The sequence below is a fragment of the Peromyscus californicus genome, unplaced genomic scaffold (genome assembly GCF_007827085.1).
Source record: "Peromyscus californicus insignis strain IS unplaced genomic scaffold, ASM782708v3 Scaffold_9__1_contigs__length_137607984, whole genome shotgun sequence".
Taxonomy (NCBI): domain Eukaryota; kingdom Metazoa; phylum Chordata; class Mammalia; order Rodentia; family Cricetidae; genus Peromyscus; species Peromyscus californicus.
In genome coordinates, this window is record NW_026294617.1 from 76,231,728 (window position 1) to 76,258,299 (window position 26,572).

General features: G+C 46.0%; 1 protein-coding gene across 2 annotated transcripts; it reads left to right on the plus strand.

Moving 5' to 3' along the window:
• The first annotated feature begins 1,612 nt into the window (after positions 1 to 1,612).
• Hmgcs2 (3-hydroxy-3-methylglutaryl-CoA synthase 2) lies at positions 1,613 to 26,357 on the plus strand. Of its 2 annotated transcripts, none has more exons than XM_052730452.1 (10): positions 1,613 to 1,788; positions 12,494 to 12,948; positions 18,978 to 19,103; positions 19,593 to 19,757; positions 20,049 to 20,214; positions 20,700 to 20,870; positions 22,913 to 23,019; positions 23,432 to 23,557; positions 24,112 to 24,263; positions 25,935 to 26,357. In XM_052730452.1, exons 1-9 carry the CDS (start codon positions 1,685 to 1,687, stop codon positions 24,216 to 24,218), a joined length of 1,527 nt encoding a protein of 508 aa, XP_052586412.1. In that variant the 5' UTR covers positions 1,613 to 1,684; the 3' UTR covers positions 24,219 to 24,263; positions 25,935 to 26,357. The 2 variants fall into 2 exon arrangements, with proteins under 2 accessions (XP_052586412.1, XP_052586411.1); XM_052730451.1 differs by having other exon boundaries at positions 1,614 to 1,788; positions 24,112 to 24,227.
• Positions 26,358 to 26,572: the final 215 nt, after the last annotated feature.

The following is a 26,572-nucleotide window of genomic DNA, read 5'->3' on the forward strand; positions in this document are numbered from 1 at the left end:
CTAGGTGGAGACCGAGTTAGAATAGACATAAGCCCAGATGAATGTGGGGGAGGGAGGAGGAAAGTCTGACTCTGAGGATTCTTCGGAGGAAGTAAGGAAGAGGAGCACGTCTAGTTGAGGTGCAGGTATTATGGTGGGGCGGGGTATGCTGCCACTGACGTCCTGGAGTCTGGCAACCTGAGTTCTCTAAACTTCTTTGTGGAAGTAAGAACAGCCCTTGTCAAATTCTCCCACAATCTAGACCCCAGGGAGAGCGTGTTAAGGGCCTAGAGATTCATATAGACTGACTCTGCACAAAGAGGCTGCTGCAGGTTGGCGTGGCCTGAGCAGCAGTCTGTCTGGATTCAACAGTATGGAGACAAGAACATAAAGGTGATAGGAGACCCAGGAGGCTCGGGTTTGGGAGCTAGCTAGAGCTTCTGGCTTCAGGGAAATAGACCAACCAAGAACCACCCTAGTTCTTGTGACTCCTTCCCAGACCTGCATTAGATGTCGGGGTTAAGTGCATCAGCTGCTGAGTGAACACAAGATCATTGTGAGAGCTAGGGGCCTGGTGCCATGAGAAGGGTGAGGCAGAGGCTCACCTAGAACATCGGATGGCAGGGACTTTTGTTTTAAGAAGTGGCAGCGGAGCTGGGGAGGTGGCTCAGTGGGTAAAGTGAAAGGGTGGGGACTCGGGTTTAGAACCCCACACCTTCCGAAAAGCACACATGTATAACCCCAGTTCTGGAGGGGCAGAGACAGGCAGATCCCAGTGGCTCTTTGGCCGGCCAGTCTAGCCCAATAGGCAAACTGCAGGCTCAGAGAGAGAGAGAGACACACTCCATCTCTAAGACACACACAAAAACTAAGACTGAGAGTGGTGGAGGAAGACATTGACGTCAGCCTCTGGCAGCCACAGGTGCATGCCCACGGGAGTGGATCTGCATGCACGGGCAGAGCACCCAGGTTGAAGGTCACGGTGGGACCCCACGCTGCCATTCAGTAGACAGATTTCTGAGGAGAAGTTATTCCTCTCTGGCTGTCTCCAGGCTCCTGCTTACACCTCTCCTTTTTAGAGAACCTGAACTTCAAGTCAGTCTCCTCTCGAGGGACCCTGAAGCTCTCCAGCAGCACCAGCTGCATCTCTCTTGGAAGCCGGGTAGAGCTGTGTTGAGCATAATGGTGGGCCACAAAGATCAGAGGAAACGAGCCGACTCCACAGACCCCTCACATGTGAGGCATCACCTACTCTCAGCTGCTGGAAGGGCTGGTATTAAAAGAATAACAACATCCCACAGCACAGAGAGGCTTAGGAACCAGTGGTGAGTCACTCAGCAAGAGAGTCAGGGGCCTGGAGAGGCCAGTTGGGGTGACTGTTGGATGTGATAGGAGCATAAAAGCTTCCCCACTTCCATGGCTGGGCAAATATGAGGCTGACAAAGGATGTCTCGGAGTCAGCCAGCCAGCCAGATAGCAGCCAGGAACAGGGCAGCTATGTACATGTTGGAGATGATGTTTTCCTTTGGCTTGCTCGAGTTCTGAGACCTTTGGCCCAGTTTTTCCCAAGCAGGCAGAGGCCTCGATAAGCTGAGGCGGGGCTTCCTGAGGCTGGAGTCCTAGAGACTTATAAAGCCCTACCCACAACCGCTGGGCATCTCTCCCAGGGCCCGTGGACTGCTGGCTTTCTGCTGATACCCTAGAGATGCAGCGGCTTTTGGCTCCAGCAAGGAGGGTCCTGCAAGTAAAGAGAGCGCTGCAGGAAGCTTCGCTCACACCTGCTCACCCGCTCTCAGCAGCCCAGCAGAGGTGAGTCACCTGCTCTGAGGGGCTATGGGGGGCGGGGGCCGTCACTCTCAGACAAGCACCACAGGGGATCGGTAGAGAGCAGGCAGAGGACCTGTCGGAGAACTCACTAGAATCCCAGGCAAAAGCAGGCGAGGCGCTCAGCCATAAACACACAAGTTAGCTTCAAAGTTAGCCTCCTTTCGAGAAAGCGCCTGTCAGCTGTTGAGCTGGAAATGCCTAAGCTTAGTCTCTGATGCACGCTGTTTAGGAAAAACAGCATCCTTTCCTCTCCCAGCTACAGGAGGCAGCAGAACTTAGGATCCTGCAGCTGCAACGTTAGTTCAACAGCTCACTTTAGTTCAGTGCAGCAAGACCTAGAATGGACCAAACAGAGGAAGCTGTGTTCCTCCATGCTTCAGCTTAAGAGATGAAATATAGAAGTTTTGTGTGTGTGTGTGTGTGTGTGTGTGTGTGTGTGTGTGTGTGTGTGTGTGTAAGGGGCGGTACATGTGCTTGTGCAAGAAGAACACAAATGCCTCGTTTCTTTGTAAACAACCTTTAGTCTGGTCCAAGTGCTTGTGGTTGCTCAGAGCTAACGGGATACAGCTGTGCTTCGTGCTTTGGGCTCCCAGCTAGCTACCCGTCTAGATCATAGTCCCAAGGCTTCCTTTCCACTTATACTCATGAATACCGAATATTTAGGAAAACTCTTTGCTCTCGTGTCTTCCCTCGCCTCCTCTCCCGGGAGCCTGGTGTAGGTGTGGAGGGGAAGGGGCAGTGCCCTTAACCTTTCTTTTCTTCATGACCCTACCATCACCTCCTCTCTCCCACCCCTGGCAAAACCGCTGCATTTCATTCGAATATTCCAGCTCAGAATCTAGCTTGTTTGTGCACTTGTGAGGAAGTGGTGGACATGGTTTACTAATTTCAGGGCTGGACAGGGGTGACCATTCCCAGGTCGTCCCCCCGCCCCAACTCCCTTTATTAAGACAAGTTCTCTCTATGTAGCCTTGGTTGACCTAGAATTCATTATGTAGACCAAGCTGGCCTTGAACTCATAAAGATACACTTGCCTGTGCCTCCAGAGCGCTGGGATTATAGCCTGGCACAAACTTTCCCTAAGCAACTGTGGGCCGCTACCCAAGCCTCCATCCTCATCAGCATTCTGTGGCTTCTTTGGTTCATGCTCTAGAATCCTTATTCATATTTCCCTTCTGGTGCCCCAGTGCTCTCTGCCTGGACTACTGATGTTCTTTATAAGTCACCTTTGCTCTAGGAGTCTGCCCCTCTAATCCAACCTGCATCAGCTTTAAATCCACCTCAGAATAACCACCACCCCAGCATCCACACCCCCGACCTGATATTAAAACACCTGACTCTCAGTGTTTCTCACCTATAATCTTCCTGCTCCCCTGCACACCATCGTCTGTGAAGTTTCTCTAGCCTGCTTACACACCCCCACTGTGGCCATGGCCCCTTCGCCCTCTTCAGTCCTTCACTGTCAGAAAACCACTCGTCTGGCAGTCAAGATTGACCTTAGGGCCTGGTGAGGTGGCCCATCAGGTAAAGGTTCTTGGCGCCAAATCTGAGGCCTTAAGTTCCGTCCCCAGAATGTGCAGGGTAGAAGGAGAGAGCAGACTCCTAGAATCTGTCTTCTGACTGTCACACATGTGCGTGGCACATGTGCCCCCCACAACATTTTAAAAAAGTAAACAAAGAAAACAAGGCTGACCTCCAATTTAGCCTCTCCCATGAAGCTCTCCTTATTTTCCCTACCCAGAGACTCTCTGCTTCCCTTGCACTCCACGATTTTGCCCACATCCCTTCCATGAGCCTCATCCATCTCCAGTCTTGACAGCTGGACTATAGGCGTGCTCATCTCCTTCCTCACACCAATTAGGGATTTTGAAAGCCCTGCCCTCGTCTCTGTGCAACTCCTTCACACAACAGTACCCTTCTCCACATGGTGCCCAGCATGGGATTGTTAGCGGTGTGCCCACCGGGAAGCAGGCAGGCTGGAGTGAATTAGCGCTTGGTGCAGATTCTTGAGCTAGGCAGCAAGAACAAGCTACTTTATATAATGCAGTGATCATCCCTTGGGGGAAAACACAGGGGGAGAAGGGGACCCTTCACCAAGTGCCTAGGTGCTTCTGGGAGCCTTTGTGAGCTACTTTTATCTCCAAGGCTCTGAAATCCACATCCAAAAAAATCTCTACCAAGAAATAAGGAGAGTTCCTGGCTCTCTGAACTTGTCCCTGGAGCTTGTCTTTCTATATGAGAAACGAGGGAGGCAGTCAGCCCAGATGAAACAGAGAGAGATGAACCTGCCAGGAACACAGCCACGCTGGCAGCTCCAAACACTAGCTAACCATTAGCTCTTGGTCCTGGGGACGCTCCCCATAAATATTTGAAAGTTCAAACTCCAGTTATTTGGAGGACACCACATAAATAAGTTAGCCCCCACCCTCTCCTGTCAGAGGCCGCTGAGACTCCCTCTGCTTTGGTGTCTTATGACCATAGGATGCTCTTTTGTCTCACGGGGGTTCTTGAAAGTGACTCTTCTGGTGGGAGAATTTGGGAACCCCAGAGGTGCAGGTAGGGAGAAGCACTCAATATGAGCCAGAGCCTCCGTGGTACAGAGAAAGCTTTGTAAGCCCAAGGCAACAAGTAGACAGTATTTCTAAAGCAAGAAACACTGGGGAATTACTTCACTAGTGTTTATAGCAAAGAAGGGCACTGGCTTTAGATGCTGGGCACCTGTAGGAGGAAGGTTTGCAGCTGGGAAGGGAAACTGCACACTTTCACCAGAGGAGTTGGGAGTCGGAAGCAGAGGAACACAGGAAAGAAAGACCTTCTCCTGACCACCATTCTCTCTGGTCTCCATTTAGAATTGCGCTTTTGGTCCTCTGTGCTCCCACGGGTTGGCCTGCTCCACTACACAAGGAGCCATAAAATGCCTGCCACTGTGTGGGCACAAAGGGTGTCTGTCTGTCTTACTCTGTGGTGAGTCAGCTCTGCATGGGGAGTGTCTGATAAATATTGAAAAGTCCCAGACAGAATGGAAGATAGTGAAAAACTTCCTTTAGAAGTAGGAAGGTGACCTGGGCGGATTGGCACACATTTGCAATCTCAGCACTTCGGAGGCAGAGGCAGGAAGATCATGAGTTCAAGGCCAACTTTGGCCACATAGACTTTGTCTCAAAACAAAACCAACACAGCAGCAAGTGGGAAAAGGATCTGTTTGTTCCCGTGTAGTAAAAAGAGAAGAGAGAGGAAGCTAGCCAGAGGCGCACTGTAAAGAGGAGTGGGGGGTTCTAGATCATTCCCTCGGAGGCCTTACAGCATCTGTGGAAATAAACCTCAGGATGATAACAGCTCAAAGAGATGCAGACAGTAAGAGAGCTGACCTACAGAGAGGGTTTGCACTGTTCTGGAGGTGATGAGGTGTACTCAATTTCTAATAGACACACAATAACTGGCCATACTTATGGGATCGGTGTGACATTTAAGTGTGTACACACACACACACACACACACACACACACACACACACACACACACGCACTCATACTCATCCAATGACCACATCAGGACAATTGGCTTATTTATCCTTACAGACTTTCACCATCTCTTTGTGTTGTGAGCATTCAAAAATCTTCCCTACTTGGTGCTTTGAAATACTCTGTGGCATGAATCTTAAAAGGTCTTATTAATAAAAACAAACCCGGGAGCCAGATATTGGGGTGAACGCTAAAAGATCAGAGAAATAGAACAGGCCACAGCTAACCTCACCCCGCCAGCTTCTCAGCTGATCCTGTTTCCTCAAACTGGAAGCCTCTGTGTCCTCATCTGAGTGGATCTCAGCTGAACTGCTGCTCAAAAGCCTAAAAGCTTAACAGACTCTAGTTCCTGGTCCTCATGCCTTATATACCTTTTTGCTTCCTGCTATCACTCCTGGGATTAAAGGCATGAGTCACCATGCCTGGCTGTTTCCAGTGTGGCTTCGAACTCAGAGAGATCCAGATGGATCTCTGCCTTTGGAATGCTAGGATTAAAGGTGTGTGTGCCATTTTCTGGCCTCTATATCTCGTGGGTGTTCTGTTCTCTAACCCCAGATAAGTTTATTAGGGTGTACAATATATTGGGGAACACAATATCACCACAATACTCAATTAATTGTTGTCAATCATAATGATCCTGCAGTATCATAGGGCATTGAAAGTTACTTCTGGGGCTGGAGAGATGGATGGTTCAGTGGTTAAGAGCATTGGCTGTTCTTCCAGAGGACTTGGGTTCAATTCCCAGCACCCACATGGCAGCTCACAACTGTCTGTAACTCCAGTTCAGTTCTGGAGAATCTGACACCCTCATATAGACATACATGCAGGCAAAACACCAATGCATATGAAATAAAATAAAAATAAACAAATCATATATAAAAAATTAAAGTTACTTCTGGCTGAGAATGTGGTTCAGTGTGTTTGCCTCCAATGTCCTGAGTTTACATCCCAGCATCACGGAATAAAATAAAACAAAAATCAAAACTTATTTCTCCCATGCAGCTGTACCCCTATACACAGCAAGCATGCCCTCTCCTTCTATCTTTTCCCTTACCCTGTCCAAGGCTCTTGTACCACTATTCCAGTCTCTACTGCTTTGAGATCAATGTCTTAGCTGCCACCTGTGAGCAAGGACACACAATCTTTGACTTTCTGTGCCTAACGTGTATCCCATCCATGTCGTTGTAGTGACAGAATTTAATCTTCAAGGCTAAATAGTATTCCAGCATGCACATATGTCACGGTTGTCTACACATTCATCTGTCAGGGGGCAGCACAAAGGAGTCTCTAGTGTGGTTATTGGATGGAGTGCTGCAGTAAGTGTGCAAGTGTCTATTATGTGTGAACATTCAAGTTGTCTGTTCAGTTCAGTTCCTTTGGGTGTGTACCCAGTATTGAGATTCATGGACCATATGGTAGTTCTGGTCTGGGTTTTGGTGGTACAACTGGATGGTTTCCATGTGGTTGTATCAATTCACACTCCCATCATCTCTGTGTGAAAGGTTTTTCTTTTTTAAAGATTTATTTATTTATTATGTATACAGTGTTCTGCCTGCATGTATGTCTGCACACCAGAAGAGGGCACCAGATCTCATTACAGATGGTTGTGAGCCACCATGTGGTTGCTGGAAATTGAACTCGGGACCTCTGGAAGAGCAGTCAGTGCTCTTAACCTCTGAGCTATCTCTCCAGCCCGAAAGGTTTTTCTTAAAAAAAAAAAAAATGGTGTGTGAGTGTGAGCACATGTGTGAAGGTGTGGGTGCCACCATGCACATGTGGGGATCAGAGAACAACTCACAAGAGTCTTTGCCTCTGCCACGTGGGTTACTGAGGTTGAGCACAGGTCTGTCCTCAGGGGAAAAGCACCTTTCCCCGCTGAGCCATCTTGGAAGTTTCCTTTCTCTGCAGCCTCACTGCATTCGGCATTTATTTACTTATAAAGCCATCCTAACTGTGGTGAAGCTCCGTCTTGGATCTTTGCTCTGCATCTCCTTGCTGACGTGTGAGGTTTAGTGCGTTTGTACCTGTTCTCTATTTGTACATCCTCTCTTGAAAAATGTTTATTCAGGTGTTGCCTAGTTAAAAACAGAAATATTTGAATTTTTATTGTCGAGTTGTTTCAGCCCCTGATATATTCTGAGAGCTGCACCCTTCAAATAAACAGATTGCAAGTATTTTCTCCCACAGGAGGTTGTCTCTTTATTCTTGCATCATTCCTGTTCAGAAGCATTTTCTGTTTTAAATAATCGTATTTGCCTTGCTTGGGGGGAGGAGTTCTTAAAAAGTATTTGAAGGGCTAATGGTTTGGCAGGTAAAGCTGGTAAGTCTGATGACCTGAGTTCACTTCCCAAAATTTGCGTTGTGGAAGGAGAGGACTGGTACCACAGTTACCCTTTGATGTCCACACGTATGCTGTCGCACTCTTGCCCAAACACACGTAAATCAATAAATAAGTAAATATAAATGCAGGGAAGTGGAGGTAAAGGATCATGAATTTGAAGTCGGCCTAAGCAACCTAGTGGTTCCAGTCCAAGCTACATAGTGACATCATGTCTCCAACAAATCAAATCAAAACAAGATGAGTCTTTGCCAACACCAACATGCGCCCTACATTTCCTTCTAGTAGATGCATGTTTTTAAGTCCTGCTTTTGTACATTTTTCCATCCTGTCACTATTGGTTTATGTGTGTCTTCAGTTTATTATAGAGAGTGTATCAATGGGACTTGGTTGTAGTCCATTCAGCCAGTTGGTATCTTTTAGCTAGGGGATTGAATGTCTTTCTATTACATGTTTTCTTGGTCATCTGTGTGAACTGTGCTCCTTCCTTTTGTTATTCATCGCTGTGGTTTGATGGCTTTCTGTTCTGAAAGGTTTCTCCTTTTCCTCTTTGTGTATATGCTCTCCTATTGAGTTCTGTGCTTCCAGATGTCTTCAGAGTGCAGTTATCGTCTGTCACCCCAGCGTAAAATTCCATAAGCATCCTTTTAGAAGTAATTTGTTAGTGATGAATTCCCTGCTTCTTCTTATCTTGGAAAGACTTTATTTCTTCTTCATCTCTGAAGGATAGCTTTGCTGGTTAACTATAAAGATAGTTATAAGGCTGGGCGGTGGTGGCGCACGCCTTTAATCCCAGCACTCGGGAGGCAGAGGCTGGCGGATCTCTGTGAGTTCGAGGCCAGCCTGGGCTACCAAGTGAGTTCCAGGAAAGGCGCAAAGCTACACAGAGAAATCCTGTCTCGAAAAACCAAAAAAAAAAAAAAAAATAGTTATAATATTCTTGATTGGCAATTCTTTTCTTTCAGAATTTTGAATATATCACCCCATTCTCTACTGTCCTGCATGGTTTCTGCTGAGAATTCTGCTGTTTGTTTAATGAACATTTCCTTATATATAACAACTTATTTCTTTTGTTGTTTTTGAATTTCTATCTCATACTTTTCCGTTTATTTACTATGTATATGTATATGTATATGAATGTGTCTGCACTACAGTCTGCAGGTGGAGGTCAGGGGACAGTCTGAAGGAGTTGTTTCTCTCCTTCCACTACGTAGATCTTAGGTATTGCATTTAGGTCACTGGGTTGACAGCAAGTATCCCTACTTGCTGAACCATCTTTCCAGCCTGTCTTGTCCTTTCGACAGGCTATAATGTATCCAGAGAGGATCTTTGTTGGTTGAATCTGTTAGAATTTGTTGAGCTTCCTGGATGTAGATACCCATATCGTTCCCAAGGATTTTAAAGTTTTGGGCGGCTGTTCTGTTGTGTTTTCTGTGTCCTTCTTCTTCTGTTCTTCTGAAACATGCACAATGCAAATAACTCAGTTGGACTTTGCTTGAGCCTCATAGGCTTCCTTCATGCATTTTCAGTTCTTCTTAATTTTTTTTTTGCATTGGATTATTTTAAAAAGTATGTCTTCTTTATGCTCAGAAGCTATCTCTTCTGCCTACTGAATTGTATTTTCTGACAGTTATTATGTTCTTCAGCTCCAAGAATTTTGTTTATTTCTTTTAGGATCTCTACCTCTTTGCTCAGTTTCATTCACATTATCTATTATTTCCTAGTTTCACTGAATTGTCTGCTTGCATTCTTTTATAATTTCAAACACTCTTTTTAAAAATTATTATCTTGAATTCTGTTTCAGGCAATTCACTGATTTCCTTTCCTTTGGTGTGCGTGTGTGTGTGTGCACGCGTGCATGTGTGTGTGTGTGTGTGTGTGTGTGTGTGTGTGTGTGTGTGTGTGTTTGTGTGTGGTGTCTGTTGCTAGAGTGTTCATTTGGAGGTGCCATATTACCTTGTTTTTCACGTTTAGTGACCCTACATTGACATTTGTGCATTCCAAAGAGGTCAGTTTCTCTCTCTCAAGTTTATAGACTGGCTTTCACAGTCAAAGTCTTTCTCCTGATGTGTCACACAGTACTGATTGGATAGACTGTGTTGGGTTGGTACTCTAGTGTAGACCTTCTATAGACTCTCCAGCTATTGTCGATGTTGGTGATGTATGTCTTAGTGACATAGGCTACAGGGTTTGTGGGATTGCACACAAATTCTCATGCATCTTTTTTAGGTAAAGCAAGATTGCTAGTAGTTCTGGGTACTACTGTGAGGGTGGGGCGTGCCTACCAGTTTCTACAGATGATATGAGAACAGGGTCACCCCATGGGTCTAAGTAGGAATGGCACAGCATTCTCATCAGTAGAGCAGGGTGATATCAGTGTCTGAAGCTTTCATGGGACTGAGCTACGAGCAAGCATAGATGCGGTATCTACAAGTGATAGAAAATCATGGATGACATTGTGGGCTCAGAACAGGCTGCTAATCTGCCTCTCAGAGACTCAGTGGGTGACCTTCTGAGGTAGGCATATCAACTAATTCTTGAGGGCTGCAGAAGGATGTCCAGGGCCACTTAGAGTCTCGGGTATGGCTTCTGTGGACTAAGCTACTCAGGAACAGAGAAGCTTCTGTGGGTGAGCCATACAGTCATGACTGTTTGCTATCTGCTTTCCATGTGTTTCTTGGGCAGTAGAAAATGGGCCTTTGTAGACCAAGTTGTTCAACATAGGCTGCCCAGGAGCTCTCCAGGGGTGTGGGAAGGTAGGCAGAGACACCTGTATATTTCACAGAAGTGGACTGGCTAAGCTGATAGAAGCAGTTATCTGGTTGCATCATAAACCCTAAGGTGGGCAGAATCCCAAGATGGCCCTGTGGAGCAGGAGTCAAATGGGAAGAGTATAACATTGGATTAGGCTCTTCTTTAGAATAATTTGGTGGTGTAGTAAACAGGTTACCCAAACCTGGCTCTGGAACTGAAAAGGCTGTGGACTCTCCAACACCAAGCATGGTGTGAGAGAAGACTACTGGTCACCTTTTCTCTAATAAGCAAAGCTCCTCTTAGTTAAGAGTTGGTCTTGAGAGAGAGGAGGGTAGATGCTAGTTCCTTCTTTCTAAGGTCATCGTGCATTTCCATGGTTCTGCAATATTTTTGCCACATGTCACTTTATTCCAGCACCCCATGCAAACATGCTGATGAAAATAGTGTTCTTTTCCTTATACAGAGGGGAGGACATCAGATACGGCTCATTGGCTATCTTCCTGACAAAACCTTCTTAGTAGAAATAGTAATTTATTTAGCTTGTTTTAAGCTATGCCTACTGTAACCTCTAGGGCCATCACTAAAAAGCAGAGGGGGAAAAGAGACAGGGTCTAATAAATACTTTTTAACTGGTAAATATTTACTTGATTAAAATAATTTAAGAAATAGGAAATAGAGGATGAGAGAATATACAAGCAAATAAAATCAAATAGATGATAGACTTCATCCCAGCTATATTAGTAATTATAATAAATATAAATATAAATATTCCAACTAAAACACCACTATTGTCAGGCTTATTAAAAAAATTTCAAAAATTCTCCTATATGAAATTTATAAAAAATAATTGTTTCCAGATGTGATAGTACACACCTGCTGTCTCAGTCAGTGTTCTACTGCTGTAAAGAGACACCATGGCAACAGCAACTCTTATAAAAGAAAGCATTTAATTATCATGGCAGGGAGCATGTCAGCACACAGGCAGACATGGTGCTGGTGAAGTAGCTGGGCATTCTGTATCTGAATTCGCAGGTATCAGGAAGAGAAAGGAACTCTGGCACTGGCTTGGGCTTTTGAAACCTCAAAGCCTATCCCAAGTTACACACTTCCTCCAATAAGGCCACACCTCCCAATCCCTCTCAAGTAGTGCCATTCCCTAATGACCAAGCATGCAAATATATAAGCCTATGAAGGCCATTCTAATTCAAACCACCACCCCAGGAATCTTAGTACTTAGGGGGTGGAGTCAAGAGAATCCAAAATTCAAAGCTAGCCTGTCTGGGGTAAAGTGGGAGATCTTGACTCACAAAACCAAAATCCAAAACAACAACAACAAAAGATACACATGTAAACAAAACAAAACAAAACAAACTCTCAGAAGTTAAAATAATAAATGGGGAAAAGATGTAAAGGCTTTTGTATTAGTTACTTTCCCTTTTGCTGTGACAGGATAGCCTAACACAAGCAACGAAAGGGACGAAGCATTTATTTTGGTTCCCAGTTCTAGGGTTCAGTTTACCATGGTGGGGAGGTCACAGTGACAGGAGCTTGAGACAGTCAGGAGTCAGAGGACATTGAGCAGTTATGCTCAGCTAGCTTCTTCCTCTTTATATAACCAAGGACCAAGGCCAGGGGAAAGTGGCCCACTCCTCTAGGGTGGGCCTTCCCGTCTCAATTAAACCAATCAAAATAATCCCTCACAGGCATGCCCAAAAGCTAACCTAATCCCAAAGATCCCTCACAGATGTGTCTGGAGGCTTGTCTCCTACTCAATTCCAGATCCTAACAACTTGATCATCAACACTTAACATTACACTCGAGGGTCTGGACAGACTACCATTCAAAGAGTGATCACAGTACTAGTGTGGCTATGCTATTAGGAAAAGTAGACTTTAAGACCAGCAAAAGGATAAGAGGGTCAATTCAACAGATACAACTACTACATTTTCACTCACTTGATAACACAGCTCCGAAACATACTGAACCATGAATGAGATGATTACCACATTATTGTTTTTTGAGGCAACTGCCTAAAGACCATTAGTGGATTTACGACTGATATTTTTAACCACAGGTTTTTTACAATCCCCCCTGCTCCCCTGGCCAAAACAGACACTTGGCCAAAAGATGTGGGCATCCTTGCCCTGGAGGTCTACTTTCCAGCCCAGTATGTGGACCAAACGGACCTGGAGAAGTTCAACAACGTGGAAGCAGGGAAGTATACGGTGGGCTTGGGCCAGACCCGCATGGGCTTCTGTTCGGTCCAGGAAGACATCAACTCCCTGTGTCTGACCGTGGTGCAGAGGCTGATGGAGCGCACAAAGCTGCCATGGGATGCTGTGGGCCGCCTGGAAGTGGGTACCGAGACCATCATTGACAAGTCCAAGGCTGTCAAAACGGTGCTCATGGAACTCTTCCAGGATTCAGGCAACACTGACATCGAGGGCATCGACACCACCAACGCCTGCTACGGTGGCACCGCCTCCCTCTTCAATGCTGCCAACTGGATGGAGTCCAGCTACTGGGATGGTATGTGTTTCTAGGGCGTTACAGAAGCATGGCTCTTAGAGTAGAGGCTGAATCCTACGTTCTGCTTCTCAGCTCTCTGGAGAGCTTTACACTGGGAAGGGAAAGGCAATTTATTCATACAGCTCTCACCCAACAAAAACAGTGAGAATAGCCAGGTAGATGGGGACAGCTTTGTGCAGTTGATCACGTGATGTGTTCATAATAGCCTTTCATTTATTCTGTGCAGTATCAACGCCTTTAGGGTGGTTCTTCTATTTCCATTAACCTAAACGAGAAGATCCCTCACGATATGCCCAGAGGCTGTCATGGTTGTTATAAATCTCATCGAGGTGACAAGCAAGATTAAATGCCACACGGACTGCAGAGGCCAAACTCCAAACCAAAATCCAACACATTTCTCCATGCTTAGTTCTCTTTATTGTCTCCTAAGTCTCCGAAACAAAGATATCTGTACACGATTTCTATGGTAAGGGGTGGACACTGGTCAAAATGGGTTGAGAGATGCACAGGAGGGATGGTGAACCGAGTATCTTTCTCCTTCTCCGGAGCCTGCTTACGAAATGTGGGCTTTTGTTTAACATATTCACATTGCTTTGTAGCTTACTTACATCCTTCCCCAGAGTTACATTGGTGGGATACTGCCTGTCAAGATGGCAAGGAAAAGTCCAAGAGAAAGAGTCTAAGATGAGAGTTAGATATCTAAGGTCACTCAGTCACTTAGTGTTCTATTGCTGTGAAGAGACACCATGACCACAGCAACTCTTTTTGTTTTCTTTCATTTTTCTTTATTAAGAAATTTTCTACTTACTCCACATACTATCCACAGATCTCCCCTCCTCCCTCCTCCCATCCCCCTCACCCTCCTTCCCAAGCCACCCTGCATGCCCACATCCCCCAAATCGAGGTCTCCCATGGGGAGTCAGCAGAGCCCAGCACACTGAGTCTAGGCAGGTCCAAGCCCCTTCCCTCTGCACCAAGGGACCACAGCAACTCTTATAACAGAAAACATTTAACTGATCCTGGCTTACAGTTTCAGAGGTTTTAGCCCATTGCCATTATGTCAGGAAGCATGGCAGCATGCAGACAGACATGGTGCTGGAGAAGTAGCTGAGAGTTCTACATCCAGATCTGTAGGCAGCAGGAAGAAAGAGACATTGGGCCTGGCTTGAGTTTTTGAAACCTCAAAGCCCACCCCAAAGACACACCTCCTCCAGAAAGGCCACACCTCCTAATCCTTTCAAATAGTGCCACTCCCTGGTGACTAAGCATTCAGGTACATGAGCCTATGGGGGCCATTTTGATTCAAACCAACACAATAACTTCCTGGAGCTTCCAAGTTCTTGTTTACCTTTCTGTCTTTTGGGGCTGATGAAAGGATTGAATACAGTAATGAATAGGAGTGTGAGAGACCTTGGGGGTCTCTGTATTTACTGAGTTTGAAACTAGGCTAAAAAACATTGAAAACTGTAGTGAATGCTAATTACAAAATTATTTGAAGGTTCTAATGTTGCCATGGGAATATATAATCCAACATTCTTTCCATTAAGTAAAGAGGCCAGGGCTGCAGGGAGGGCTCAACGATGAGAGTACTTCCAGTGCCAGCGTGAGGCCCAGAGTTCGGATCCCAGATCCCAAGTCAAAGCTGGGTGGGCATGCACATGCACAAAAACAAAAAGAAGCCGGTCAAGAAGCTGGGCAGCGGTGGCTCAGGCCTTTAATCCCAGCACTTAGGAGGCAGAGGCAGGCAGATCTGTGAGTTCAAGGCCAGCCTGGTCTACAGAGAGTTCTAGGACAGCCAGGACGGCTTCGCACAGAAACTGTCTCAAAAAACAAAAAACAAACAAACAAACAAAAACCCCAAAACAAACAAAGGAAGAACAAAAAGAAAAGAGACTGAATGACATAAAAAGGGGGGCTGGAAAGACGACTCATTAGACAAAGGCGCTTGCCGCCAAGCCTGATGATCTGAGTTGGGTCCCCAGACCTCACGAGGTGGAAGGAGAGGACCCTAATAAGCTGTCCCCTTGTTTCTTTTTCACTTGACTTTTATAAATGAAGGAAAATAGATTTTTGGAAAACTTGATCATAAAAAAGTTGGAATTAAAAAGGCACACACGGAAATTCACCAGACGCAAAGGCTGTTCAACTCAGTGAACTTTTCTGTAGTTAGAATAGCCACTCAGCACAGACACTGTAGATTTTATACTTTCACTGTTGAAAGTATTTTATGCACTTATCCACCACCCAAACCAGAAACTCCATGACAGAGTTCGAACTAAAAACAGAATTAGCTTTATAACTCACGGCCATGACCTGCATCCAGTCTTCCCCGTCCCTTCACACTTAGCCTGTCTTCTTCTCTGCCTTCTTCTCTTTCCTGCACGTTGTTACTACTTACATGCACATTTGTTTGCATATAGACAAATATTGACTACATTCCACATCTGAGGGAAAACATGGGTTTTTTTTCTATCTTTCTGAGATTGTGTGACCTCACTTAATATTACATATTTTAAGTCCATCCATTTTCTTGCAAACTTTGTGATTTTGCTTTTCTTCAAAGCTGAATAATATTTTATGTATAAAAAATTTCATTGTCCACTCAGCTGTTGATTCCAATTCTTTGTGATAGTGAATAAAGCTGCAATAAACCTGGGCGCAAATATCTCTGTGGGAGAGTACAGAGATTTCTGGGTATATGTCCGGGAGTGAAATAGCTAGGTCCTATGGGAGTTCTATCTTCACTTTTTGAGAAATCTCCAAACTTATATCCATGGCAGCTGTATTAATTTGAATCCCCACCAACATTGAATAAGTATTCCTCTCTCTCCACAACCTCTCCAGTGTTTGTTGATAGATTTATTGATGACGGCCATAATGACTGGGGTGCTAAGGTGGCATCTCAGTGTCATTTAATCTCACACTTACCTGATGGCTAGGAATAGTGGACACTTCTAAACTAATTATTGGCCACCCATGCTTCTTTTTTATGTTTTTGAAAAGTGTCTATTGAGTTCGCTCATTTGTTGACTGGGGGTTTGATTCCCTTGGTATTTAATTTCTGCAATTCTTGATAAATTCTTGATATTGACATACTGTCTGAAGTATAGCTGGTAAAGATTTTCTCCCAGATTATGTGAATATATATTTTAGGTCATTTTTCTCTGACACAGCTTCTTTTTTTAATGAAACTTTTATAATGAAGGAAAATAGCTTTTTGTTGGTTATAACTATTGTAAATACTCTTCAGTTTATCTTTTGGTTTTGTCTCTACCTGGAGGTTTGGTTTTTTACAGCTAAATTTAAAGGTCTTTTGTAGCTAGAGTTTTCCTGCCTGGCCCACAGTCAGGACAAATCTCTCTCACCTGCCAGTCCCACAGCTGCTCAGACCCAACCAAGTAAACACAGAGACTTATATTGCTTACAAACTGTATGGCCGTGGCAGGCTTCTTGCTAACTGTTCTTACAGCTTAAATTAATCCATTTCTATAAATCTATACTTTGCCACATGGCTCGTGGCTTACCGGCATCTTCATATGCTGTTTCTCATCATGGCGGCTGGCAGTGTCTCTCTCACCCAGCTTCCTGTTCTCTCAATTCTCCTCTCTGTTAGTCCCACCTATACTTCCTGCCTGGCCACTGGCCAATCAGTGATTTATTTATTGACCAATCAGCAACACATTTGACATACAGACCATCCCACAGCACTTCCCCTTTTCTTTTCTTAAAAAGGAAGGTTTTAACCTTTACACATCTCCAAAGTCAGCTTGGTATATTTGGGAATTTGGGAGTAGCTTCTCTTACTACTTCCTGCTGGAGGGGGGCGCTGTATCTTATGGGGACACAAAGAATATTTTAGGATTATGGAGTAGTCCATGAAGGTGTATCGTCTGAGCCAGTTGCCTTGAAACCATTCTGGATGTTGAATTATCTGGGCCATGGTGTCATCGGAGACCTTTCAGGGGGTCTTGGCTGGTCAAACCTGATGTATCTTAATCTGGAACAAATCCATAGCCTCTGGCTTTCTGTGGAAACAAAAGCAGAGCCTCCTTTCCAAAGCAACATATCCTTACATCCAAATTTTGAAGTCAAGGTACCTTTAAAATATACATTTTGGCACAACTCAACAGCTTTTGTAATCAAATGTTTTCCTAAGTGACTTCTAAGTACTTTTCTATAGTTTCTGAAATTTTCATATTGAGAGTGAAAAAATAGATATATACAAAAAAATGTTATTTTATTCTCCAATCACACACATGTACAGCCTGAGGGGGACCCCACTACTTTTTTCTTGGGGTTTTTATAATTACTGAGAGGAGGGCCTTGGACTTCAGTGAATGTGAGTTAGAGTCTTGATCCTCAAAGCTTTATCTTACCATTTAATGTTTTAAGTTCTTTGAGCCTCGATTCCTTCCTTCTGTAAGGAGGGGATCACTAGGGTGTGACTCAGTGGGAGAGTGCTTGCCTAGCATGCCTAAGGACTCAGTTCAATCTACAGCACTGCCGGAACACAAGGATCTTACCGCTATCTACTATGTACCCATGGCTTAGGATTCAGTCAGAACGGGGTTTGAATTTCAACGTCTATAGCCACTAGGTCGGTGGTTCTCCATCTCCCTAATGCTGTGACCCTTTAATACAGTTCCTCATGCTGTGGTGACCCCCAACCTTAAAATTATTTTCATTGCCATTTCACAACTGTAATTTTGCTGTTATGAAATAACAGTAATGTAAATATCTGTGTTTTCCAAAGGTCTTGGGCAACCCCTGTGAAAGAATCATTCATTCACAAAGGGGGCAAGACCCACAGGTTACAAACCACTGCATTAGCTGAATGCTCCAGGTAAATTTCTCTGGAGGCAGCATCTTCAGCCTTGAATGTTGGTATAGCTACCTATCCCCCGATGTCTTGTCCTTCTATGGGCTAGCAGGCATATGAACATGTGGGTGCTGTAAGTTGATTGGTACAAGCCTAAACTGTCTCCACAAGTACCAATTAACCAAGTTTTAGGTGAATTTAGAAATGGCATTCTGGCCAGCCATGGTGGCACAAGCTTGTCATCAGCCACTAGCTGATGCAGGAGGATCTTGAATTGGAGGCCAACCTGGGCTATGTAATGAGACCATGTCTCAAAAACACTGAAAACAGGTATGGAGACTGGTTCAGCAGTTACAAGCACTTGCTCCTGCAGAGGACCTGGGTTCAGTTCCCGGTACCCACATGATGGCTCACAACCACCTCTAATTCCAGTTCCAGAGTATTCAACCTCATCTTCTGACCTCTGTGGGGACCAGGCACACACGTGGTTCAGACACATGCATGAAGGCAAAACACTTATACACACAGACTTGAAATAAACAAATAACTAAAAAATTAATGCTTAAACCCTAAAAGTGGAAACAAAGAAAATTTTGAAAAAATAAATAATCCTGGGGGTCAGCAATATGGCTCAGTGGGTAAAGGGGCTTGCCACCAAGCCCAATGGCCTGTGGTCCTTCACCAGAACCCGGGTAGTAGAGACCTGACTCCCACAAGTTGTTCTCTGCCTTTCATAAGTGTTGCACTGTCTTGGATTCATGCATACATATATTCTCTTAAAAAGTTACATAAAAGACCGGGAAGTGATGACTCACACCTTTAATCCCAGCACTTGGGAGGCAGAGGCAGGCAGATCTTTGTGAATTCGAGGCCAGCCTGGTCTACAGAGCGAGATCCAGGACTGTTACACAGAGAAACCCTGTCTTGAAAAACCAATGAAAAAAATTACATAAAAAAATTTTAAATGTAATTTATACACATGATTCTGAGTGAGTGAGCATTCCATAGCTGAACACTGAGCATTGAATTTATATTTCAAATATAAATGGATCACGGGTTTCATTAGCGTTTATGTGTGCTATTTTATTTTGTTTTATTTTTGGTCCAGTTCCATCTATTTCCAGTACATAAACTTGTGCTCGGCACACAGCAGACCCTATCTCTACTACTCTAGGTTTGACAGTGATGTCATAACTGTCTGTCTTTGCAGGTCGCTATGCCCTGGTGGTCTGTGGTGATATTGCCGTCTATCCAAGTGGTAACGCCCGGCCCACGGGTGGCGCTGGGGCTGTGGCAATGCTGATTGGGCCCAAGGCCCCTCTAGTCCTGGAGCAAGGTTTGTAACAGACGGTCCCAAGAGGCTGCGTGCGGTAGAGTCACATCATAGGTCCTAATCCTAAACTGTCATACACACGACTCAGGGCTGGGGCATGGTGGTGCTCACTTCTGAAAATCCGGCCCGGAGAGTAGCTGCTTAGGGGGAAGAGAAAAGCCAGACACCGTGGTTTCATTGTGCACTAGGATAACAGTGCATGGAGTGGGTCTGGCAGATGAGGGAACCACAGTGAAAGAAGAGATCCAGCCATGAAGCGAGGCTTGGAGAACGCTGCCTTCTAGTCTTGTTTTCAAGGAGCCCACAAAGGTGTAGAGAGAGAAATCGAAATCCTTTCTCTAAAACTCCCTTTGACTATGCCAGTGTTGAATAGGCGCTGACTTGGGCATGTTGGCAGAACAAAGCCGGTCTCTTTTCACACAGTCCCTCCCATCCTGTCTGCTTGAGGTGGCCCCTGTGAGGCAGTCCCTGACACCTTTTGTGCCTTTCCAGGGCTGAGGGGAACCCACATGGAGAACGCATATGACTTCTACAAACCAAACTTGGCTTCCGAGTACCCGCTGGTGGATGGGAAGCTCTCCATCCAGTGTTACTTTCGGGCCTTGGATCGATGCTATGCAGCCTACCGCAAGAAAATCCAGAATCAGTGGAAGCAAGGTATGGGGCTGGAGTAGGGATGGGAGCAGAAAGCAGGAGCTCTGCTCACGTGGCCAAGAGTCTTCCTTTATTTTTCCCTGTAGGGAGTACTTAGTAATGCCGTGGAACTAGTGAAAGAATATGTAGTGGAGTGAATGAGAGGGCCTTACGTGAGTGTGCTGGAGTAGGAACTATCTCTCCGGGAAGGTTATCTTTCCGGGCAGCTGAGCCGCTTGGTATCATTCCATCTGGGAGAGTGGATCTCAGTAGCTCCTTGTCACACCACCCCTCGCCTCACACTTTCTTTTCTAGCTGGAAACAACCAGCCTTTCACCCTCGATGATGTGCAATATATGATCTTCCACACACCCTTTTGCAAGATGGTCCAGAAATCCCTGGCTCGGCTGATGCTCAGTGACTTCCTGTCATCCAGCAGTGACACACAGAACAATTTATACAAGGGGCTGGAGGCCTTCAGGTGGGTCTTCTTTAAGTGGAGGCTTAGGCTTGCAGAGGGTGAGCGAGGAAGAGGCTCCCTCACACCTCAGATGTAGATTTCCCTCCTATGGGAAGCAGATGGCAACCCCCCCCCTCCCCCCGCCACCGCAGCACAGCAGAAAGGATGCTAAGCCCTTCTTTCAATAGAGGGGAGGGAAGGGGCAGGTCTGCATGGGCTCTCTGTGTATTAGGTGAGGAAAGGAAGGTAGGATTAAGAATGAAAGCTAAGCAGGGTATGTGGTATGATTTGATTTCTAGTTTTCTAATGGACCACGGAAGTGTGGATAGATGACATAACACAGTGTGTGTAAACGCTACCTCCCTCAGATGACGGGAATGTTCCTTTGAGCTCTTCCAACGTTTAAGTATTGCAGTGAAGCCATGCACCCAAAGCTTTCTCTCCTGCCATGTTCCCGCCTTCTTCTCTTGACACCTCTCACGTGAACATCTTGCTCTGCCTCACAGGGGTCTAAAGCTCGAAGAAACCTACACCAACAAGGATTTAGATAAGGCTCTTTTGAAGGCCTCTCTGGACATGTTCAACAAGAAGACCAAGGCCTCCCTTTACCTCTCCACCAACAATGGGAACATGTACACCTCGTCCCTCTATGGGTGCCTGGCCTCACTTCTCTCCCAGTGAGTACTGCCTCTCACCCACCCGCTGCTTCCCACTCATGAGCTGAGGGGCCTACCAGCTTTGGCTCCTTTTCTCATTTAAACTTTCGGTTTGTTGAGAGGTAAGCTTTTGCAATAAAGGGAGAGAGAAAGGATGGATAGAAAGGTCACACCTTGTTCCAGAGGTGGTGGTGGGGGGGCAGGTTTGCTAGCTGTGTTGAGCTTGTCCAGTGTGAAGATGTATACTGGGGAATGTGTAAGAACTACCCAGGCAGTAAGAAAATAGAATTTGTGGGCATATTTTTATCTCATCTATTTAAAAATCTCTATACTAACATAGGATGGTGGATTGGAGCCTCGCTTTAGATCCCACAACTGGGTTCAAGTCTATGTACCACTTATCTTGAAAAATAACTCCCCAAACCTGTCTGAGCCCTTACTTTCCTCATCTGTAAAATATCTATATAACAATGCCTGCTTTCTACACTGTTTCTATTCTTCGGTAATTTCATATAGTATAAAATGTGTTTAGATTATACCCACCCTCCATCACCCACTGCAAGTCCTCTTGAACCACCATCTAGCTACCTCTTTTTTTATTTTATTTTTATATAACCCACTGAGTCCAGCTAGTGCCTCCTATAACACATGGGTACAGGGACGTCCACTGGAGCATAAGCAATTCACCACGGGCCACAGCCCTGAAGAAAACTAACTCCCTTCCCTCAGCAGCCATCGACTGCCAACGGCTCCTCATAAGCCCTTTCTCTACCCACGCAGGAGTCTTGATGGCTTGACCTTATGCAGGCAACCAGAGTTGCTGGGAGTTCAGGAGCGTAAAGGCCTGACATGTCCAGGAGACACTATTTTGCAGCAGTCCAACCCGACTTCTGGATCTTACAATCTTTCTTCTTCCTCTTCTGTGATGATGCCTGAGGGGTGTGTGTGTGTGTGTGTGTGTGTGATGTAGATGTAGTCCCATCAGCGCAATAGTGGCACAGTATTATTGGAGTAACCAACAACTTTCTAATTGGATTTAAGGTCAGCTCCATAGGAGGGAACTAATGCCTGGGATTGTAAACCTGTGCAGGAACCCACGGCTGGGTAGGTCATAGGCCCTGGAGGAGAACATACTGTTACTTTGCTAAATAGACACAGTATCAGACTGCCTTCTAAATACCTATGCTTATACTCATGGATTAGTACAGCTCTCACCTCGATCAGAGAGGCTTCTTTTTACAGTGAACAGTGATCAATACAGAGATTAACAACTGGCCACAGTACAGAGGATCATTGACTATGGAGTGTTTTCCACAATTTTAAGGATAATTGCCTAAAAATATTTACGATGCTCAGAAAGTGCTCAAATGCTATTACTTTCACTGATTTTTCTGTTTTGTGGTGTTTATAAAGAAAAGGTGCGTATTATATAGAAAAGATACTTAGAGGTGAACTCGATCAAATTACTCATGGGGGATGCTCAGAAAGCTGAGTCATAGGAATGTGTGCTGGCAAATGCCTGTAATCCCAGAACTATGGAGACCTAGGTAGAGGGACTGCAGAGTTCAAGGCCAGCCTGGGCTACATAGGTATATAGGTACACCCCCCCACACACACACACAAAGCCAAACCATTGCAGTTAACTTGTGAGCCCAGAGAGTAGGTACATAAGTACAACACACACACACATACACACACACACACACACACACACACACACACACACACACACACACACACACACACGAGCGCGCGCTGGACCGTTACAGTTAAGCTGGGAGCCCTGAGGGTGAGTCCACTGGTCTAATCAGGCTACCCCTGGAAGCATCTGCCCTCACAGTTCTTCCTTCACGTTTCGGGCTGTGGCTGCTCTCCTTTTGGCAAAGCTTCTTCTGGTTCCATATCTCTAGGATTCCACCACAGGCTCCTCTTTGTGCAGAGTGCATGGAGCATATTTCTAGTTGCATAAGGTGGGCCGGGGTGAGACTGGACTGACACGTAGAAGCTTTATATGAAATGCAAAATACAATGCTAATGTGGATTTTTTTTTTTTCCACTCGCAGTCACTCTGCCCAAGAACTGGCTGGCTCCAGGATTGGTGCCTTCTCCTACGGCTCAGGCTTAGCAGCGAGTTTCTTCTCATTTCGAGTGTCCAAGGATGCTTCTCCAGGTGAGTCTCATCTCGTAGCAGGTACTCCTGAAACAGTGCCACCTGGTGAACAAAGCCACCCTGTGGTTCGCCGTGGCTGAGGTTGCTGTCTTGACAGAGTTAGGTTGTGATTAAGAGCAAAGAAAACTCCTGCGTAAGGTTATACACGGGAGCCCTTCCTGGACGGTCGCAAAAGTAGATGCAAACAAACCTGTTAGAGAGGCAATGTTAGACATTAAAGAGGTAATGGCGATTTGGCTTGGCTGCCTAAAGAGAAGTTGATGGACCCGAGACATCCAGCATCTGTTGATTGTGGTATGACCACTATGGTCAAGATCAGACATCTACGCTCCATGTCACAGACCCCGGTTGCCTGTTAGCACCCGTGACAATGACAACAGAAAGCTTTAACAATCTTGCTTTTGCTTCCCAGGTTCCGCTCTGGAGAACCTGGTATCTAGTGTGTCAGATCTGCCCAAACGTCTAGACTCCCGGAGGCGCATGTCCCCTGAGGAATTCACAGACATAATGAACCAAAGGGAACAATTTTACCACAAGGGTAAGACAGGGGACAGGAAGAGAGAAGAAAGCAATTCACCCCAGATTCCATGTCAGTACCTGGGAACCGGGGGGTTCATCAGACATCCAGGATGTAAGGGGTCAGGGTCACATTTTTTTTTTCTGAGAAAAAATATGATTGAGAGTAGTGCTTATGAGGCAAGAACTTGAGCAACCTAGCCATTTTCACAGACCCTCTTTCACGGCCATGCAGACCTCAAGTACCAGACCCAAGATGGCAGCTTCTCTGGTCCTTCTTCTATATGGTCCTGTCTTCTATGTAGTGTATTAAAGGAGTGCTTCACTGGAGTCTGTGGGCATTCCTATTACTGTATCCTTCCCTAGACACCTCTATCACTCTTTTTAAAGGTTGATTTAGGTATACAACGTTCTGCCAGAAGAGGGTGCCAGATCTCATTATAGATGGTTGTGGTTGCGGGGAACTGAACTCAGGACCTCTGGAAGAACTGCCAGTGCTCTTAACCTCTGCGCCATCTCTCCAGCCCATCCTATGGCACTCTTTATAAGAACTGTGTCTTTTTCTTTGTCCCACAGTGAACTACTCACCACCTGGTGACACAGGCAACCTCTTCCCAGGTACTTGGTACCTGGAACGAGTGGATGAGATGCATCGCCGCAAGTATGCCCGGCGCCCCGTCTAAAGGAGGCCAGTGAGTGTGCAGGGCTGGCTGCGCAAAGGCCTCTGGGTAACAGATGCAGTTCTGAGCCTGGACTCACGTCAGAGAAGGCCATAGCTTAGGGGACAGTCACCGGGAGTTACAAGCTGTGAGCTCCAGAACATGGGTGGGAGGGGCCTCCGTCTTGAAAATCTGCACTGTGGAAGTCAGACCTCTTTGAGTATTTAAGTCTCCTAGAAGCTTGAGAGAAACTAAATCAGAGACCGCAGGAGGGAGCAGGCAGCAGCAGGAACTCTGCAGCACATTGTTCCTGCACAATGAGATGGGTGACACAGATCAGTAGCCGGACTGGGAGGCAATTCCTAAGGGAGCTGGGTGGTCTGACTTCCTTGGCTGGAAGGAGCTTGCTGGGGGGGGGGGGGGGGGAGGGTTGGGGGGGGAGTAGCAATGTGACAATTCTCAGGTCGCAAGATTCCTCCTGGGGAGAAACAGCAAAGCTTGGGGAATCATCAAGGATGAGTGCGGGGAGAGAAGAGAGTGGAGAAGAGGACTGGGGGAGAGGAGAAATGGAAGGATTCCTTATGGCATTTCTTTAAGGAAAATCGAGGGTTCGGAACTGCAAGCTTGTGGTGATTCAAGAGTGTAGATGTCTGCTGTAGTGCGTCGGCCCAACAGACAAGCAATATGCAAGTGCAAGACCAATTTCTCTTACGGCCCCCAAATCTCAATGGATTTCCTGTGCTAGTTTAGTAAATGAATGAGGAAGGAGAAAAAGGTGTAACTGAGGAAAGGCAAGGAACGGAAGAGGAAAAGATGTCCACCAACACAGGAGAGGCACAGGCAGAGCACAGGTCAGGGCACTAACCACGGGTCCCCAACGAATGGAACAGTCACAACGACTCGGCCCCCTCTGTGAGGCTGCTCAAATGCTGGAGTCAGGGGTGAGGCAAAGCAGTTGACGGGCCAAGGATGCAGGATGGGCGTGAGACAGTTTCTGTCAGTAAACAGGCTCATAAGGCTTCGGCCCTAGCAGGAAACTTGCTTGAAATATGGTTCTGAGGGGTAGGCGACTGGCAAAGACAGGGCTGTTAAATCCATACAGCCAGTTGAGTCACGAGATGCAGAGAAATAATGGGCTGGGCATGATGGCTCACACCTGTAATCACAGCGCTTAGGACGCTGAGGCAGGAGAATCACATTTGAGGCCAGCCTGGGTTACACAGTGAGTTCCAGGCAAGCCAGGAGTACAGAGTGAGACCTTTGTCTTAACAAATCAAAACCAAAAGAAAAAAAAAAAAGACAAGAGAGAAGTAGATTTTCTGAAAGACGATTCCCGGCCCCAGCCCTTTCCTTTCTAAGAACCTGGACAGTGCCAAGCCACAAAGAAGGAACAGGACTCCTGAGCTGTTCACACTGAATCAAGAGCACCGAGGCTGGGCTGACATGGAGAGCTTAGGTTGATATAGCAGTCCTTGGGGCCACTGTTCCAGCCAACCCCCTGATCTCTCATCAGCAGCAGAGCATGTGACAGGGACCTGCCTGTCCCCCAGTCTTGGCTCCTGCAGAACTAGTTAATAGGCTCCCTAGGCATGGTGGCTCAGAGCTGGGAAGGCAGCAAGGGTACCAGGATCTCATAGAACAGGGGGCTTATATGCATAGCTATGTCTCTGGCAAGGGGCAAGACCTGGGGGCTAGGGAGCCAGGGTGAGGAGTGACCGAATCTGTTTCTCTTCTCTACAGATCCATGCACCAGTTCCTGGGGGAAGGAACCTGAGCAGAGCTGCTGCCCAGTGTCTGCTTAAAATTCCACCCACAGCTGTAAATAATGAATAGACAAAGTAGCCCCATAGGATCTGCTCCGAGGTGAAGGGCCGCCACCCTCAGTGGGTCCTTCGTGAGTATCCCTGCCACAGGCTCATGCTGCTGTGGACCAGGGCTCCCCTGTGAAGAGGGAGATGGAAGAAAGGAGGGTCGCTGACCCCCAGTGGAAGCAGATCAGACGTCTTCTCCCACATCCAGACAGACCCACCATTTGTTACAGCTTATTATCAGACTTCTCTGCTGTTATGTTTTATGCTCATTTCTTAAAGTTTCCTGAGAATTTCTAAATTTTGTATCTTGTTCTAAAATAATATATGGCAATTAAAATGAGAGAAGAAATGATGTATATTTTCTAGAAGTCAAGACCTACTCAGAGTGCGGGGCACTCATCTCATTACCCCAACCCTTCCATTCAGTCTAATTCTCCATAATTCTGTCCAATTCTGCCAAGTACTATGGCAGATACAAGGAAAATAAAGTGATCTGGAGGTTCCCCCTGCTCACTTCTCTATCCTACAGACACCATATCCAGGCAGGCCCAGGAGGTGCTTGGTAAA

Bases quoted from the DNA above. Each gene is read 5' to 3' on its own strand.
- Hmgcs2 (XM_052730452.1), top strand. From the start codon at position 1,685: ATGCAGCGGCTTTTGGCTCCAGCAAGGAGGGTCCTGCAAGTAAAGAGA. The intron at 1,789-12,493 runs GTGAGTCACCTG...TTTTAACCACAG, and splicing joins CTCTCAGCAGCCCAGCAGAG to GTTTTTTACAATCCCCCCTG. The intron at 20,871-22,912 runs GTGAGTACTGCC...TTCCACTCGCAG, and splicing joins CTGGCCTCACTTCTCTCCCA to TCACTCTGCCCAAGAACTGG.